Genomic DNA, 20184 nt, shown 5'->3' with positions numbered 1-20184 from the left:
TCAGGTAGAGAATACAATTTTAAATAACTTTCCAAATTATTTCTATTATCTAATTTGCTTCATTCTTTAGATATCCTTTGCTGAAGAAATAGCAATGCACATGGGTGAGCCAATCACACAAGGCATCTACGTGCATCTACCATTCAGCAGCTACTGAGTATATCTAGATATGCTTTTCAGCAAAGGATATCAAGAGAATGAAGCAAATTAGATAATAGAAGTAAATTAAAAAAGTTGTTTAAAATTGCTTGCTCTTTCTAAATTGTGAAAGAAAAAAAATTGGGTTTTATGTCCCTTTAATATAAAAAAAAGCTTTAAAGCACCTTTAAATATCAATGATTGGCCCATTCCATTCTTGTTGGGGGGGCATTTACATTTATGCATGCTGATGCACAGGAACCTGAATGTAATGCTGTACGCAACTGCACATATGCACACCGCTGTTCAGGCATACCATGCTTTTACTGCCCACTTTAATATTAAACATTATGTATTTTCAGTAAAAAGTTATTCATCATTTTACTTAGTTTAATATCTCTTTAAAGCAGTGTTTCCTAACCCCAGTCTTCAGGGCCCTTAACAAGCCAGATATTCATAATATCCTAACTAGAGAACAGGTGAAATAATCAACTGATTAGTAGCCATAGTTACTATAATGCTAACACCCATCAGCTGATTATTTCACCTGTGCTCTAGTTAAAGGGACAGTCAACACCAAAATGTTTATTATTTAATAAGATAGATACATTTACTACCCATTTCCCAGCTTTGCACAAAAAAACATTGTTATATTAATATACTTTTTAACAATTAAACCTCTAAATGTTTGCCTGTTTCTAAGCCACTACAGACAGCCTCTTATCACATGCTTTTGTATTAGCTTTGCACATGACTGCTAATCCATGTGGTCCATATACTGTAGATAACATTGTGTTCACGCCCGTGGGTTGTGGATGACACTGCATTAATTGGCTAAAATACAAGTCAATAGATAATGGTCATGTGATAAGGGGGGTGACAAAGGAGGCTTAGAAACAAGGTAATCAAATATGGTAAAAGTATGTTAATATAACCATATTAGCTGTGCAAAACTGGGGAATGGGTAATAAAAAGGGATTATCTATATTTTTATACAATAACATTTTTTGGAGATGACTGTCCCTTGAAGACATCATAAAAATTTGGCTTGTTAACGGACATTAGGACTGGAGTTGGGAAACACTGCTTTAAAGGGTTCCAAGCCACCAGTTCACATGATTATTATTATTATGAATTACAACTCAAAACATAAAACATCCAACAATATTTGCAAAAATTAAAATTGCTATCTCACCTCTTTCCAGATGTTATAGTGGCTGAGAAAACATCCCATCTCTCCTCGGGTAAGTGGGCGGCCATGATATGGATCCTTATAACCTGGGAGCATCTTTATACCTTGCGCAGTCACATTTGTTTCATTTAGTGCCCTGGAAAAAAAAATATATGTTCAAAACTGATGAGTTTCCTTAAAAAAAAAAAAAAAAAAAAATGGCTTTAAAAAATTGTTGTAAACATCCACGGATACAATCACTTAAAAAGGGATGTCTTTTTTTAGTAAAAATGAAGAGGACTGAAAGACCAGACCAACAGTTTTGGTTCTAGTAAAGATTGTGAGATTTCTGAGAGACAGTATCAAGCATCTTACTTTGTTTTTTTTAAGGGATATTAAACAGTATGAGAGTGTAATATAATATGTTTAATTATGTGTAGTTAAAAAAAAACTTTGTAATATATTTTTGTTATTTATCCCCCCCCCCTTTTCCTGTAATGTAACTCATTTAACTCTTAAAATGGTTGTTTTTTTAAATTGCACTGAGTTTTGGTAAAGTAAGGGATGCCACAATGTCTGAACTTAAGGGACAGTCTACTCCAGAATATTTATTGTTTAAAAAAAGATAGATAATTCCTTGATTCCCCAGTTTTGCATAACTAACACAGTTATATTAGTATACTTTTTACCTCTGTGATTACCTTGTATCTAAGCATCTTCTGACAGCCCCCTTATCTCAGTTCTTTCAACAGACTTGCATTTTATCCAATCAGTGCTGACTCCTAAGTAACTCTACTAGAGCGAGCACAATGTTATCTATATGACACACATGAACTAGCGCTGTCTAGCTGTAGAAAACTGTCAAATGCACAGAGATAAGAGGTGGCCTTAAGAGAGAGAGAGAGAGAGAGAGAGAGAGAGAGAAAGAAAAGAGAGAGAGAGAGAGAGAGAGAGAAAGAAAAGAGAGAGAGAGAGAGAGAGAGAGAGAGAGAGAGAGAGAGAGAGAGAAAGAAAAGAGAGAGAAGGAAAGAGAAGGAAAGAGAAGGAAAGAGAAGGAAAGAGAAGGAAAGAGAAGGAAAGAGAAGGAAAGAGAAGGAAAGAGAAGGAAAGAGAAGGAAAGAGAAGGAAAGAGAAGGAAAGAGAAGGAAAGAGAAGGAAAGAGAAGGAAAGAGAGAGAGAAAGAGAGAGAGAGAAAGAGAGAGAGAAAGAGAGAGAGAAAGAGAGAGAGAAAGAAAGAAAGAAAGAAAGAAAGAAAGAAAGAAAGAAAGAAAGAAAGAAAGAAAGAAAGAAAGAAAGAAAGAAAGAAAGAAAGAAAGAAAGAAAGAAAGAAAGAAAGAAAGAAAGAAAGAAAGAAAGAAAGAAAGAAAGAAAGAAAGAAAGAAAGAAAGAAAGAAAGAAAGAAAGAAAGAAAGAAAGAAAGAGAGAGAGAGAGAGAGAGAGAGAGAGAGAGAGAGAGAGAGAGAGAGAGAGAGAGAGAGAGAGAGAGAGAGAGAAAAGAGAGAAGAGAGAGAAAGAGAGAAAGAAAAAGAGAGGGTGGAGATAGAGCGCAAGGGGTGGAACCTCTGTACTGCAAAAAATGGCCCGTGTACACAGGCTTTAGGACAAGTATCATCAATATTTAAACAATTAATATAATGGTAAAAATACATCTACATATTATTCTGAGGCTAATCATTGCTTTAAATACATTTTTATGTCTGGCATATATTAACCGTTTAATATTCCTTTAATCAAAATCTATTTAAACTTATTAGGAGTTCATATTGCATGTAAAATATTTTTTAAAAAACTTCAGCAATCCCCATATTGTAAACATTTTCAAAATGACTTTTTAAAAACTATTATTACGGCAGTGGTAATTCACGGGACGACAGTTAGTGATAACTATAAAAGGACTACAAAATGTTAAACTTGTTGCAGTGTTCCATCCCTGCTCTGTAAAATGTGTATGTGTGTCTGTCTGTGGAGTGTCTGACTGTAGAGTGTCTGTCTGAATAGTCAAAAAAAAAAAAAGGAAGAGCATATTGTATGTAACAGAAAGGCAGTTTAATAATGTTCCATCAAAAAAATAATTAAATAAAATGGGATGCCTCGTTCTCATGGCGACAGACACGTCATGATAACCTAGCGCAGCAAAGGGGGCAAGTCGCGCAGCAGATTGTAAATATATATGAATATGTACATATGTATTTATGTGTTTATACACATAGTAACACATAAATATATATGTATATATTCATATACATATATATTTACAGGGAACACACAGTTCCTATAGACAGCAATGTAAAGGCACTTTTCAGTGCCTTTTTTTCCCCTAACACTCCACTCCCGCCAACTTTAACCACTCATAACTGCTTTTTGCAGGGGGGGGTTAATTAAAAAATAAATGCCAATTTTTTTTTAATAATAAAAAAAAAAAAATGAATATTCTTTATTTTATTGGGGGGCTATTTTGAAAATTAACCAGAGGTCTGAGCGCTAATGTAATGGTGAATTTGCCCGTTTACGGCCACGCGATAAATTAACGATCCACTTGTAATCTAGGCTATAATGTTTGTTGTAAAGGGACAGTAAAGTCAAAATTAAATGTTCATAATTGAAACAAACCATATAATGTTAAACAACTCTCCAATGTTCTTCTGTCATCAAATGTGTGTTGCTCTCCTGGTATCTGCTGTTGAAGAGCAAATCTAGGCTGCTAGGAGCTTTGGAGTGCGCACATGTCTTTGGCAGCAGTGTTTACAACAATGTTTACAGCAATGTTATACATAGTTGCAAACACTGCTACCAGATGGTTAAATACATGTGCACACTCCTGAGCTCATCTAGGAGTACTCTTAAATAATTATATCAAGCGAACTAGCAAAATTGATACCAGAAGTAAATTGGAAAGATGTTTAAAAAAGGTACATGCGCTATCCAATCCATTTAAAAGGGACTGTGTGCTGTAAAAATGGATTTCCCCTTAATGTGTTCCCAATGATGTGTTAAAATAGCTGCAGAGTATAAAATGTATAGGAAAATGCTCCTTTATCTTTATTTTGTATATGAAATAACTTACTGAAGCCTAAATCCATTGTCCTCAAGAACATGCCCATATAAATGTTCTGAACCTGCAGAATAGTAGACCACCTAATCTTGTCTCTTTACATTAAGGCCTCCTTATCACTCTGTCAGTACACAATGGTCAATACTTGTGGCTCAACGTACAAAGCAGTAGATGCTGCTTTTGAGCCCTTACAGGGCAGCTTTCTACAATGTAAGAAGCAGCTGTCATCTCTAAGGTGTTGGAGATAAAACACCCTGAACACAGATGATCGACAGGTCGTGTAATTGCAGGTGGTGGCATTGCACAAGGATGTGCTTGTGCAATAGTACATGCAGGTAGATGACATACAGTGTCTGCTGCCTGTAAGCCGCGAAGGGGGGCGGTCAGGAACTGTGTCCATTGACCCTCCTGTACATGGGGCCCTTAGAGAGAGCAATTCAAAAAGGAAATGATTATTATTACCTCTTACATCCCTACTGAAAACTTGCTTGCTGTCTCGTTTACATAGCTTTTTTTACATACCTTTTCTAGAATACTAAATTACTCATTTTTACTATAGGTGGAGGTTTCAACAGGCAAAAGCAACTAATTTAAATGACAAAATAAATGAAAAGGAGCTATATAGACACGTGTAAAACAGATTAGAAACAAATTAAAGTGTAGAAAAAATTACAGTACAATGTCCCTTTAAGTTTTAATTTTGACTTACTGTCCCTTTTAAAATTACATACCCCTATTCATGTGCCAGAAATAGAGCAGGTCTTGCCGACGCCAGCAAGACCGGGCCATATCTGCATGCCTCTGTAAGTGAAGCATGCAGTACTAGCACAGCTGCGCCGCTGTTGGCAATCCTGCGCTAGGAAAACCCTGAACAAAGAAGAAAGTAATGGCAGGCACTGCTCCAGATTACAAAGTTAAAACCAAATTGCTTTTTATACCGATCAAAATAGAAGTTAACAGACAGACATGGCAGGTTGGAGGACAGACGGTCTTATTAGACGGTCTGTCCTCCAACCTGCCATGTCTGTCTGTTTGCTTTTAATACCGATCAAAATAAAAGTTATTTGGTTTTAGGAGGGCGGAGCTAACCGCCTGACTGAGTAGTCGCAGCAGAGTGCAGCTCTGAGAGAAATATCTAATTTAACATCGTTTCTCTGGACCAAAGCCTATGAAACTGGACATTAATACCCATCTTTAATCTCCCTAACTGGTGGGACCACTGGTTGGACTTTTATATTTCATATACTCTGCTCTGAGTCGGAGCCATATTGCAGATCCTGCGAGGCCTATCTCCAGTACGTACCTCATACTGAAATTGCGCAGCCCTGCATTACAGCCGACACAGACTTCAACCAAACTGCAGTACCGGAGGGTCGGGGCCCTGCTCCGGAGCTGCAGAGGCATCACCCACAGTGACTTTGTGAAGCGTACCTTGGAACCGAGAGGATACTCAGCTTACCCCTGCACGCCATACCGCTCAGGCCCCCACAGAAGATACCGGAGGGATCTCTGGCTGCCGCTACTCCCAAGAGTTGAGTATCTGTCGAGAGGTGGTGAGGGGCCGAGTTGGTAAGTGCAGCTGACCGCATCTGGCATCTCTCTGTTAGAGCACTTGTGGCGCGAAAAGACGCCATTTTATCCCCTCTGAGTCTCTCTGGCTATAGTGCCGCGTCGGACCTGACCGGCTTCTATAAAGCTCAGCAGCATTTCCCCGCCTGAGTTTAGTACACGGGGTGACTGTAATAGGAACATATGAGCCTGGGGGGCACCACAAAGGTCTGCTATACCTCCCGTGCCTCTAATTGCCCACGGACTTATTTAAATTGGTGACTAAACTAACGTATCACACAGTGGGTGGGCTTCAGTCACTGCAATTCTCATCTCACACAAGCTTGGGTTGTATTTTCTCTTGCTGCCAGACCCCAGGCCCTGCTGCCATAGAAACTAAGGGAGATTTCATAAAAGCTTAATAACAGTGAAGCTGATTTATCTAGCCTAGAGACTTCCACATTTATTGGCTGGAGAGGATCTGTGTCCCTTATACTGACTTTTAATGCTTTGTCTGCTTTTTGGGAGAAATCTTATGCTCACTCTTAGATACTCATTGTCTCACATAGTTCTATAAGAAGTTGTTTACACCAGAAACATTTCCTTACACACCTGCTAATTGGTACACTGTGGTGTTTTGCATATTCTGACTGCACACTTTGGTGAAGACAAGTTTATAATAGAGCAATATAGTGTGCCTGCCAAAGGTATTGTCCTGTGTCTATACCCTCACAGCTGTGTGCCTGATAAATCCAAGCATATCTTACTCCTGCCTTGGCTCTCCCTAACAAGAAACAGGTCTTCTGTGTTTAAGTGTGGGTGCATCTGCAGCTAATAACAGCCTCTCTCCTTCCATTTCCCACGGAGGCTCTCTCAGTGGGTCATACCCCCTATCCCTGCCCCGACGTCATCATTAGTTAACAACCTCCCCAAGGAGAGAGGCCTACCTCACTTGATCTCAGTTGCTTTCTCTTTTAAAATGCCAGGCTGCTAGATGCCCTAGGGGAATCGGAGGGGGCAGGGAGGAGGTGAGATCTGGAAGAGTACATATGTATACCTCACTCATGCCTAAATAGAGAACCATATTTCATTGAAAGTCACACACAGTAGCGTAGAGATCATCATGTCTCAATCCCACAAGAAGAAGCCTAAACAGTTAGGCCAGCCTAGGAGAACCGTAGTGGACCATTTTAAGGCTACCTCTAGAGAAGACAGAAGCTCCTCACCGGAGGATACCAATTCACTTGATGACCAAGATAATGAGTCCATTCCTAAAGCCCAGCGCCCCCAGACCCTGCCTCTGGATAATGTGGCGGCTTCCATAGTTGACACGCTCTCAAAGCGTATGAACAATCTACAAGATACCCTTACGAAGGCTATCAAAGGATCAGCAGCAGAACTTCGCAGGGATATGGCGGTGATGGGCGAAAGAACTGAGGCCTTAGAGTGAAAGCAAGAAGACCTTGCAGTAGACCACGAAAACTTGCTGTCATATTCCCAAAATTTGACCATTCAAATCTCAGACCTTGAACTCAAGCTCTCGGACCTTGAAGATAGGTCCAGGAGGAATAATCTGAGATTTAGAGGAGTCTCAGAGGAGATAACAACTGCGGACCTGGAAACCTTCATCAAAGAGTTCTGTATCCTATTTCTGGCAGACCTCGATACCTCAAATTTCATTATAGATAGAGTACATCGTACCCCAAGGCCCCGCAATATCTCAGCAGATAAACCCAGAGATGTGTTGGCCAGAATCCACTATTTTACCCATAAAGAAAAAATATTAAGAGAATTGGCTACCAAACCTTCTGTGCCAGAGAAATTCCAATCTATACTAGTGTTCCCGGACCTGTCACAATTTACACTTCAAAGAAGAAGATCATTCACCCCTTTCACACAAATTCTACGACAGCACAATGTAAAGTATCGATGGGGCTACCCAACTAAACTCATTGTCACTAGAAATGGTGCTATCCACACGGTATCCTCAGTGAATGATGGGATGGATCTTCTCAAAAAATGGGACCTTCAGAGACTTCCAACTAATCAGAGTAAGACAAATCCCTCAACTTCATCTCTTCAGGCTACAACACCAGAGTGGGCGCCTCTGCCTCAACGACCCCAATTGGGATCGAGGTCGGGGGATATGACATCTGCCCCTCTAACCCAATCTCCTGATGAAATCACCTGATAGACTTTCTAAAGATATGTCTTTAGTCAGTTAATTATTTACATCAACAGTCCCAGCTTCCTGAGTGTTTGTTGTTTATGCCTCTACAGAGTTCCTGGACTTTAACTGGTGAAAAGTGGGTCATATTTCAATCTGTGTTCATGTTTACCGTTGAGCTTGGTTTCCAAGGCTCACTCCAGCCCATCTAATCCCTCTTAGTAAAATATTAGGGACCGTTTAGCCACTTAAAATTTTTTATTGCTGTTTATTGTGGTATTAGGCCTGGAGGCAAATGAGTTATATTGTTTAACCAATCTAATGTTAACCATGTTAGTTTCCCACTAGCACTGTTGATGTCTCTCTATGTCTACTATTATTTGTTATTGTTCATAATATTGTACTGTTCCTTACATAATTATACTCAGAATAGGACCCCCCCCATTAGTTCAGGGTGCCATGGGCACATTGTATTAGTATCATTGTCCTATCTCAGTAAAACAGAGTCTTTTGACTCATTAGTTTTCCTCACCTAGTTCCTCCCGCAGCCCCCCCCCCCCTTTGATTTCCCCTCGTTATATAGAAAACTGCTACTCAGTCATAGGAATTAATCCTAAATGTAAAATCTTTCCCCCCCCCCACAAAAACCTAGGCCTAGATTTGGAGTTTGGCGGTAAAAGGGCTGTTAACGCTCCGCGGGCTTTTTTCTGGCCGCACCATAAAGTTAACTCTGGTATCGAGAGTTCAAACAAATGCTGCGTTAGGCTCCAAAAAAGGAGCGTAGAGCATTTTTACCGCAAATGCAACTCTCGATACCAGAGTTGCTTACGGACGCGGCCAGCCTCAAAAACGTGCTCGTGCACGATTCCCCCATAGGAAACAATGGGGCTGTTTGAGCTGAAAAAAAACCTAACACCTGCAAAAAAGCAGCGTTCAGCTCCTAACGCAGCCCCATTGTTTTCTATGGGGAAACACTTCCTACGTCTGCACCTAACACTCTAACATGTACCCCGAGTCTAAACACCCCTAACCTTACACTTATTAACCCCTAATCTTCCGCCCCCGCTATCGCTGACCCCTGCATATTTTTTTTAACCCCTAATCTGCCGCTCCGTAAACCGCCGCAACCTACGTTATCCCTATGTACCCCTAATCTGCTGCCCTAACATCGCCGACCCCTATATTATATTTATTAACCCCTAATCTGCCCCCCTCAACGTCGCCGACACCTGCCTACACTTATTAACCCCTAATCTGCCGAGCGGACCTGAGCGCTACTATAATAAAGTTATGAACCCCTAACCCGCCTCACTAACCCTATCATAAATAGTATTAACCCCTAATCTGCCCTCCCTAACATCGCCGACACCTACCTTCAATTATTAACCCCTAATCTGCCGAGCGGAGCTCACCGCTATTCTAATAAATTGATTAACCCCTAAAGCTAAGTCTAACCCTAACACTAACACCCCCCTAACTTAAATATAATTTACATCTAACGAAATAAATTAACTCTTATTAAATAAATGATTCCTATTTAAAGCTAAATACTTACCTGTAAAATAAATCCTAATATAGCTACAATATAAATTATAATTATATTATAGCTATTTTAGGATTAATATTTATTTTACAGGCAACTTTGTAATTATTTTAACCAGGTACAATAGCTATTAAATAGTTAAGAACTATTTAATAGTTACCTAGTTAAAATAATAACAAATTTACCTGTAAAATAAATCCTAACCTAAGATATAATTAAACCTAACACTACCCTATCAATAAATTAATTAAATAAACTACCTACAATTACCTACAATTAACCTAACACTACACTATCAATAAATTAATTAAACACAATTCCTACAAATAAATACAATTAAATAAACTAGCTAAAGTACAAAAAATAAAAAAGAACTAAGTTACAAAAAATAAAAAAATATTTACAAACATAAGAAAAATATTACAACAATTTTAAACTAATTACACCTACTCTAAGCCCCCTAATAAAATAACAAAGCCCCCCAAAATAAAAAATTCCCTACCCTATTCTAAATTAAAAAAGTTACAAGCTCTTTTACCTTACCAGCCCTGAACAGGGCCCTTTGCGGGGCATGCCCCAAGAATTTCAGCTCTTTTGCCTGTAAAAGAATAAATACAATACCCCCCCCCCAACATTACAACCCACCACCCACATACCCCTAATCTAACCCAAACCCCCCTTAAATAAACCTAACACTAAGCCCCTGAAGATCTTCCTACCTTGTCTTCACCATCCAGGTATCACCGATCCGTCCTGGCTCCAACATCTTCATCCAACCCAAGCGGGGGTTGGCGATCCATAATCCGGTGCTGAAGAGGTCCAGAAGAGGCTCCAAAGTCTTCCTCCTATCCGGCAAGAAGAGGACATCCGGACCGGCAAACATCTTCTCCAAGCGGCATCTTCGATCTTCTTCCATCCGGTGCGGAGCGGGTCCATCTTGAAGCAGGCGACGCGGATCCATCCTCTTCTTCCGTTGTCTCCCGACTAATGACGGTTCCTTTAAGGGACGTCATCCAAGATGGCGTCCCTCGAATTCCGATTGGCTGATAGGATTCTATCAGCCAATCGGAATTAAGGTAGGAATTTTCTGATTGGCTGATGGAATCAGCCAATCAGAATCAAGTTCAATCCGATTGGCTGATCCAATCAGCCAATCAGATTGAGCTTGCATTCTATTGGCTGATCGGAACATTGGGGGGCTTTGTTATTTTATTAGGGGGCTTAGAGTAGGTGTAATTAGTTTAAAATTGTTGTAATATTTTTCTTATGTTTGTAAATATTTTTTTATTTTTTGTAACTTAGTTCTTTTTTATTTTTTGTACTTTAGCTAGTTTATTTAATTGTATTTATTTGTAGGAATTGTGTTTAATTAATTTATTGATAGTGTAGTGTTAGGTTAATTGTAGGTAATTGTAGGTAGTTTATTTAATTAATTTATTGATAGGGTAGTGTTAGGTTTAATTATATCTTAGGTTAGGATTTATTTTACAGGTAAATTTGTTATTATTTTAACTAGGTAACTATTAAATAGTTCTTAACTATTTAATAGCTATTGTACCTGGTTAAAATAATTACAAAGTTGCCTGTAAAATAAATATTAATCCTAAAATAGCTACAATGTAATTATAATTTATATTGTAGCTATATTAGGATTTATTTTACAGGTAAGTATTTAGCTTTAAATAGGAATAATTTATTTAATAAGAGTTAATTTATTTCGTTAGATGTAAATTATATTTAAGTTAGGGGGGTGTTAGTGTTAGACTTAGCTTTAGGGGTTAATCAATTTATTAGAATAGCGGTGAGCTCCGCTCGGCAGATTAGGGGTTAATAATTGAAGGTAGGTGTCGGCGATGTTAGGGAGGGCAGATTAGGGGTTAATACTATTTATGATAGGGTTAGTGAGGCGGGTTAGGGGTTAATAACTTTATTATAGTAGCGCTCAGGTCCGCTCGGCAGATTAGGGGTTAATAAGTGTAGGCAGGTGTCGGCGACGTTGAGGGGGGCAGATTAGGGGTTAATAAATATTATATAGGGGTCGGCGGTGTTAGGGGTAGCAGATTAGGGGTACATAGGGATAACGTAGGTGGCGGTGCTTTGCGGTCGGAAGATTAGGGGTTAATTATTTTAAGTAGCTGGCGGCGACGTTGTGGGGGGCAGGTTAGGGGTTAATAAATGTAATACAGGGGTCGGCGGGGTTAGGGGCAGCAGATTAGGGGTACATAAGTATAACGTAGGTGGCGGTCGGCAGATTAGGGGTTAATAATTTTAATCGAGTGGCGGCGATGTGGGGGGAGCTCGGTTTAGGGGTACATAGGTAGTTTATGGGTGTTAGTGTACTTTAGGGTACAGTAGTTAAGAGCTTTATGAACCGGCGTTAGCCAGAAAGCTCTTAACTCCTGCTATTTTCAGGCGGCTGGAATTTTGTCGTTAGAGCTCTAACGCTCACTTCAGAAACGACTCTAAATACCGGCGTTAGAAAGATCCCATTGAAAAGATAGGATACGCAATTGACGTAAGGGGATCTGCGGTATGGAAAAGTCGCGGCTGAAAAGTGAGCGTTAGACCCTTTAATGACTGACTCCAAATACCAGCGGGCTGCCAAAACCACCGTTGGGAGCCTCTAACGCTGGTTTTGACGGGTACCGCCGAACTCCAAATCTAGGCCTTAGTTTCTCATCTTGATGAGATCAAGGAATTAACTTACCTTTTAGGTTCATTTGTAAATTCCTTGTTAGGCGGTGAATAGTGCCGCCAAATATCCTTAGTATAGCATATAACTAGGACACAACCTAGAGTAATAGCTTATACTAGAGTATATAATTCATACGTTATCTTATCTGCCAGTATCTTTGACTGATTTAGACACTAGCTTGGTACCTCACCTCTGCAGTGTTTCTCCCCCACCTAACTTTTTTTTTTTTTTCCCATATATAGGGAGCTACAACCTGAAAAGCGGTCACAGCATGCAAATAAATACCCTTCAGCCTCGACATATGACAACGGATATACAGGTAGGCGGAGCAGAATATAGTCTCTCCCTTTATCCCTTCCTTTTCTCTTCTCTACTTCTCTTAGCTTACCTCCCCCTGTTTGTCCAAGCCCAATCTCATACAATGGGGAGTTGCGGACCTCCTCTATCATTTGCTTCCCTGAATTGTAAAGGGCTTAATTCCGCTACCAAACGAAGCCTCATGGTCAATTATATGAAGTCTAATAAAGTGCAGGTGGCGTTCCTTCAGGAGACACACTGGCTTCACAATATTACCCCCACTCTTAAATTACAACATTTCATAGTCTCGGCTATGGCCAATCATTCTGATAAGTCCAGAGGTGTTGCAATCCTTGTTCATCGCCAGATTAGCTATGAGCAAACCTGACGAGATCTCTTTCTCTTCATTACATGCTGATAATTAAAGATGAGAACATAGGCATAATATGGCAACTGAAGGCGTGGGAAAAGGATTTGAGAACCCAGATCTCTGAGAAGACCTGGACACAAACGCTCCTCCTTACTAAGAAGACACTTCACTGTGCTAACTCGCTGGAACTTTACATGAAAATTTGCCATAGGTGGCACTACATTCCTTTAAGATTAGCACAGATTGCCCCATCCCATACGTCCTTATGTTGGAGAAAATGTGGACAGGTGGGCACGGACCTGCATATATGGTGGTCCTGTCCTATATTGGACAGTCTGTGGAAAGATATATTCAGAGTATGTGGGTTGGTTGGGCTGTCCCTCTCGAAGGAGCCAAGAGTGGCTCTCCTAAACATCTTCCCAAGGCAAACACCTAAGCTTCACCGTCAGCTGGCCATCTTTATATTTGCCGCCGCCAAAATCTCCATTGCTAGGAAATGGAAACAGTCAGATCCACCCGCCCTATCTGACGTTAACCAAACCCTAGAAATGTATGCCCAGATGGAAAGAGGATTCTACCAACACCTAAACAAACTGGACTCATATTGGAAAATTTGGGATCCCTGGATCCATAGAAATCAGCCTAACAAGGCTCCATAGACTTTTTCCTTGATCCCCAGACATCCCAATTGGTCAGATCCCCTAGTTTAAGGACCCCTCCCCTTTTGATACTAGAGCCCTCTTTTCTTTACTTTCTCCCTTTTTTCACTAATATGTTCCCTTTCCCCCCCATTCTACTCCCCCCCTTTTCAGTGGCCCTTATGAGCTTTTCCACTCACCCCTTGTCGGTGGCCATCTGGCCATGCATGCGCCTCTTGCTTTCCCCTTTTTTCCCCGCTCTCCTCGGCTCTGCCTGCCGGGGAACCTTGGTGGTGGGAGGCGGTGATCTCTAGGGATCATAGATGTATTTCTCTCAAGGCCGGGAGATTCAACTTTCTTTCGTAATAAGGGCTTTATTGCTTGAGCCCCTTAGGGTGTGCAGCATGTCCCTATGAGGCCTTCAGACCCCGTTCTGAAGTAACTTGGATTATCTTTCTGGTAACTGAGACTAGATTAGTTCTTGAACTTTTCCTGTGAGAAAAAAAAAAAAATACCTTCTCCTGCCCTACTCCTACACTCCCTGATTCACTAAGACATACCCCTTATTGTGACACACATTAAGCTATATAGAGGGTCACCATATGTGTCCTATCTTGATTCTTCATCTACACGCACCGCCTTGGGTCCTTCCGTTCCCGTCATAATTACGAGGTCCAAAGGTAGTCCCCTTGTAGATATAGTGAGTTATAATTTTTTTTTGGAGAAACACCCTCATATACTAGGTAGCTATTACCACTTAGCTTCCCATGCTTGACCCTTTATGCTCACTTTAGTGGGTCAGATGTAGTACCAATAGTGCAGTTTATAGTACATATGCAGTTATGTCTTAATCTAAACTTATTAAGCTATGCAGATCTTTCATAGAGCAACAGTTGAAATATGTGGTCTGTCACCTCTGACCCAGGAGATGGCCCTCCTGGACTTGACAACCTCCGGTGATATTATCTAATGTCTGTGAGGCTTTGAAGTGGCCTCCTATGTTTACAGTGAGGTTTGTGCCTTTATTGATCAATATCTCATGTATGTATTGCTCTATTTTTCTTTTATTTCATATGTTTGCATTTAATCTATGTTATGTATTGAATTCTAAATAAAATAAAAAATATTTAAAAAAAAAAAAAAAAAAAGTTATTTGGTTTTAACTTTGAAATCTGGAGCAGTGCCTGCCATTACTTTCTTCTTTGTTGCTATGCGGATTGATCCACCGCCTTGGCTACGGCGCCTATTTAAGGTATTCTTCATGTTTCCTGCACTACACACCCAGGCTGCAGCTTCTCTTACTTGTCGAAAACCCTGAACAACTGTAGACGTGTAGGGTACAACGGCTGTTAAGCGACTAAATAAGTTATGCTCTGGAAGAGAAAAAGCAGGAGTGCACACACAAAAATTTTTTAAAAATTTATATTATTTATATCTTTGCTTGACTTACTTCCCATCCACTGCATCCGATAATTTGAAGTCTATCTGGAGTTCATAAAGAGCCCTTTTCATGCGTTCCCTTCTGTCCTGTCTGCGTTTTAAGTTAATGAGAAAGACCTGTGTAAAGGGACAATTTTTAGTTCCCTTGCCTTTTAACATACAGAAGATATAAAAAGTCTACACACCCCTGTTAAAATGTCAGGTTTCTGTGATTTAACAAAATGAGACAAAGATAATTCAATTCAGAACTTTTTTTCACCTTTAATGTGACCTATAAACTGTACAACTCAATTGAAAAACAAACTGAAATCTTTTAGGTTAAGGGAAGTAAAAAAAAATAAAAAATAAAAATATATATATAATATAGTTGCATAAGTGTTGAACTTTGTTGAAGAACCTTTTAATTTTATTACAGCACTCAGTCTTTTTAGGTATGAGTCTATCAGCATGGTACATCTTGACTTGGCAAGATTAGCCTACTCTTCTTTGCAAAAACACTCCAAATCTGTCAGATTGTGATGGCATCTCCTGTGCACAACCCTCTTCAGATCACCCCACAGATTTTTGATCGGATTCAGGTCTGGGCTCTGGCTGGGCCATTCCAAAACTTCTTCTGGTGAAGACATTCCTTTGTTGATTTGGATGTATGCTTTGGGTCGTTTTAATGCTGAGAGATGAAGTTCCTCTTCATGTTCAGCTTTCTAGCAGAAGCCTGAAGGTTTTGTGCCAACATTGACTGGTATTTGGAACTGTTCATAATTCCCTCTACATTGGCAGGCCCCAGTTCCAACTGAAGAAAAACAGCCCCAAAGCATGATGCTGCCACCACCATGCTTCACTGTGGGTATGGTGTTCTTTTGGTGATGTGCAGTGTTGTTTTTGCGCCAAACATACCTTTTGGAATTATGGCCAAAAAGTTGAACCTTGGTTTCATCAGACCATAACACCTTTTACCACATGCTTTTGGGAGACTTCAGATGTGTTTTTGCAAAATTTAGCTGGGCTTGGATCTTTTTCTTTGTAAAAAAGGCTTCCGTCTTGCCACTCTAACCCATAGCTCAGACATATGAAGAATACGGGGGATTGTTGTCACATGCACCACACAGCCAGTACTTGCCAGATATTCCAGCAGCTCCTTTAATGTTGCTGTAGGCCTCTTGGCAGCCTCTCAGACCTGTTTTCTTCTCGTCTTTTCATCAATTTTGGAGGGACGTCCAGTTCTTGGTAATGTCACTGTTGCGCCATATTTTTCCACTTGATGATGACTGTCTTCACTGTGTTCCATGGTATATCTAATGCCTTGAAAATTATTTTGTACCCTTCTCCTGACTGATACCTTTTAACAATGAGATCCCTCTGATGCTTTGGAAGCTCTCTGCGGACCATGGCTTTTGCTGTAGGATGCGACTAACAAAATGTCAGGAAAGACCTACTAGAACAGCTGAACTTTATTTGGGGTTAATCGGAGGCACTTTAAATGATGGCAGGTGTGTACTGACTCCTATTTAACATTATTTTGAATGTGATTGCTTAATTCTGAACACAGCTGCATCCCCAGTTATAAGAGGGTGTGCACACTTATGCAACCACATTATTTTAGTTTTTTTTTTTTTGTTTACTTTCCTCCACCTAAAAGATTTCAGTTAGTTTTTTAATTAAGTTGTACAGCTTATTGGTCACATTAAAGGTGGAAAAAGTTCTTACATTTATTTTTGTCTCATTTTTATACATCACAGAAACCTGACATTTTAACAGGGGCGTGTAGACTTTTTATGTCCACTGTAGGTTTATAGTGACAGTTATTAGATTTCAAATAAAGACAAGTCAATCAAAAGGACAGTCTACTTAAAAACTGTATTGTATTCATGTGAAAAAGCATCAGGTGTGTGTGTGTGTGTGTGTATGTGTATATGTGTGTGTGTGTATGTATGTGTATATGTATGTGTATGTGTGTGTATGTGTGTGTATGTGTATATGTGTATATGTGTATATATATATTTATTTCGTTTATTCCCTAAAAAAAAAAAAGAAAAAGGAAATGCTGTTTAAATTTAATTCAATATAGCTTTATCATTTGTCTTATCTTCCATACGAAATAAAATATAATTTAGTTAAATTATAAATTGTAACACACTTCAGCCTTGTACATTTTGTATAATTAGTGGAAAGTATTTGTCAACCAATGAGCATTATGAGAATTAAATTACGGAAAAGGGGACAAAATAAGTAATGAAAGTATATTGCAAACTACTGCATATTAAGCAATCTCAAACTGTTTAACGTCTCATAAACACACAGTTACATTTGCAGGTCTAAATTACCTCATCCAGTGACACCTTGTCAAGGACTTTAGGGGCCACAGACACAAACGCTGACGGCTCAGAAGGAGGATTCCTTACTGTAGTGGGAAATAAAGAGAAAGCAGCAATGTTATGCACAGGACAAAATCAATAGGAAGTTACTTTTGTGTTACTGTGGTACACTGCAGGGTATTATCATTACCTACTGTATTCATACCCCTGGAGGTATTTAAAGGGACACTGTTCTATTTTACTCATATTAGGTTCCCACTGACTTACTATACCAGCTGCAGAGTAATAAATGTATGGGAATTGATCGATTAAGTTCATTATTGCAATTAAAATAGCTGTTTTTTTCTCCCAATGAATATTTCTGTGCCTCGGTATTTGCCTTCATGTATAGGGAGAGAAAGCTAAGGTATGCTCTTTCTGCAGGCTCCCACTTAACACTCTAAGCTGGGGAGCACATTAAAAGGGACAAGAAACCCACATTTTTTCTTTCATAATTCAGATAGAGGATTCAAATTTTAAACAACTTTCCAATTTACTTATATTATCAAATGTGCTTCATTCCCTTGGTATCCTTTGTTGAATGAGCAGCAATGCACTACTGGGAGCTAAATGAAAGCCAATGACAAGAGGCATACAGCTACCATACAGCAGCTAGCTCCTAGTAGAGCAGTGCTGCTCCTAAACCTACATGGCTATGCATTTAAATAAAAGATACAAAGAGAACAAAGCAAATTAGATGATAGAAGTAAATTGTAAAGCTATTTAAAACCGCATGCTGTATTTGAAAGTTTAAGTTTTGGCTTTACTGCCCCTTTAAAGGGACAGTTTACTCATTTTCTCCCCTTTAATTTGTTCCCAATGATCCACTTTACCTGCTGGAGTGTATTCATTTGTTTACAAGTATTTCATAACTCTTATATTGGCATTTAAATAGTTCATTTAACCTGTGGTATTCCTCACCTATTCTGAAAGTTTCTGGCCTTAGGTCCATGCCAGGGGCGTATTTTGGACTAGGCAAACCAGGCACTTGCCTAGGGCAGCAGATTGGGGGAGGGGCAGCACAGTTTTTGTGGCTATATTTATAAGAAGCTTACAGTTATTTTAGAAATATTATACAGGTATATAATGGGGGAGTTTGCCCATGGAGCTTACAGTTTAGAGGTAACAATCTTTTATTTATTCAGCTAGCTATTGCCTTTAGTTTTGTTGGCTTTCAGCACTTAGTATGTTTGGGGAGGTAGTGTTTCAAGAAGTGTGTGTGTGTATATATATATATATATATATATATATATATATATTTTTTTTTTTTTTTTTTTGCAAGCCCTAGTAAACATTTACTTTAGAAATGCCATGAAAGTAAAAAGCTAAAATATTATTCCCCTTAAAACATTATTTGGACAATTAATAAGAAAATAAAAAACTTGTCTGAAAATAAAAAGCAGTTTATTTTTGTGACTAAAATGTTTCGTTTTCATTCTACCGTATTCAAGGCCACGCTGGGGAGAGGAATAAACTCACCCATTGCTTCAAGCTTGGCATGCAGGAAGTTGTCAGTCTCATCCATCAGAGTGCTGTGAGCACGCAAAGGCACAGGGAGATAACCGTATACTTCCTTATTGCAAAGGAACATCTGAACTTCTGTTGAAAACAAACATTAAAAGGAACGTTGAACACTAAATACATAGCATGGTACGGGGGTTTCCACCAACCTCTAGTTGTAGGTGCTGCCATGTTGAAATCTAGTTTGCATTGCATCCCAGTGTGCAGCAATTCTCATTCTCAGATACCTGCTGTGTAACTTAGGTTCCATAATGGCAGCACCCATGATTAGAGGGAGGTATATACCTATACAATGTATTTCTATTGATATATAGGTATAGATTTAATTTTTACATTAACATTATCACATATATATATATATATATATATATATATATATATATATATACATACACACACACACACATACATACATATATACATACACACACTATGGATTCTAATTTTTAAATCCTTATGATTAATATTTTTATATTATAAATATATTTATATTTTATATTTATATTACAAGTCATTAGAAACACATTAGGGCAAAAACAATTGAACACTGTAACTTCAATGATACAGTCAGATAATGATTTTGCGTGGTTTCCGGGGGGTAACAATTCAGAGCTTGAAGCAAGAACAAGATTGGGATCAACATTATTGAACACTAACGAGAGAAAAGCAAAACACATACTCTAACAAATTATAGCATGTTGTTTTTTACTTTAAAATGCCCCTTTAAAAATAATACATATAGAGGCGGAGCCTAGGCAAGCTTAATGGAGGACGCATATTCCTAGAGCTCCGGGATCACTTAGCACAATAAATGAAGTAACAGCAATCTAATCAGCATCAAGTGACCCTCAACTTTCACCGGACTTATACCTAAGTGGTTCGGTGCAGTATTGCTGGCCAAGCTGCGTTTTATACAGGGGCTGACAGGGAACCGACACATCCGTTTCACAACGAGATATGGCAGAATTAACAGGATGTTGGAAGTGAAGCCCTGGTTATGGTAAGCCCTCATCGATACGACTAAACAAACACATAGCGGCAACCATTACAGGGGATACCAGCAACATAAGATTGCTTTCAAGCGGTGGGAATAGACATTTATTAGGAATCGCCATCTTAATGGCGCTACCACGTGGCAACCGAAACAGTCTCCAATGCTAAATTAAAGTCTGCAGAGTAAAGATAAACATCACCACATAGGAGAACTAGCACACATAGCAAATTACTGCTGCCTATCTTGTCAAGCGATGTAA

The 20184-nt window shown here is 39.2% G+C and overlaps 1 protein-coding gene across 1 annotated transcript in view; it reads right to left on the bottom strand.

Moving 5' to 3' along the window:
• Positions 1-20184, bottom strand: part of COLGALT1 (collagen beta(1-O)galactosyltransferase 1) — a 72651-nt gene that overhangs the window by 13884 nt on the left and 38583 nt on the right. The window contains exons 6-9 of the mRNA XM_053717935.1: positions 18890-19009; positions 17381-17457; positions 15070-15176; positions 1334-1466 (exon numbers count right to left, since the gene is read on the bottom strand). Coding sequence (XP_053573910.1) covers positions 1334-1466; positions 15070-15176; positions 17381-17457; positions 18890-19009 — 437 coding nt within the window. The remainder of the gene's footprint in view (positions 1-1333; positions 1467-15069; positions 15177-17380; positions 17458-18889; positions 19010-20184) is intronic.

Source organism: Bombina bombina, chromosome 6 (genome assembly GCF_027579735.1).
Source record: "Bombina bombina isolate aBomBom1 chromosome 6, aBomBom1.pri, whole genome shotgun sequence".
NCBI lineage: Eukaryota > Metazoa > Chordata > Amphibia > Anura > Bombinatoridae > Bombina > Bombina bombina.
The sequence above is the reverse complement of the archived record's forward strand: the minus strand, read 5'-3'. Positions and strand labels throughout refer to the sequence as shown.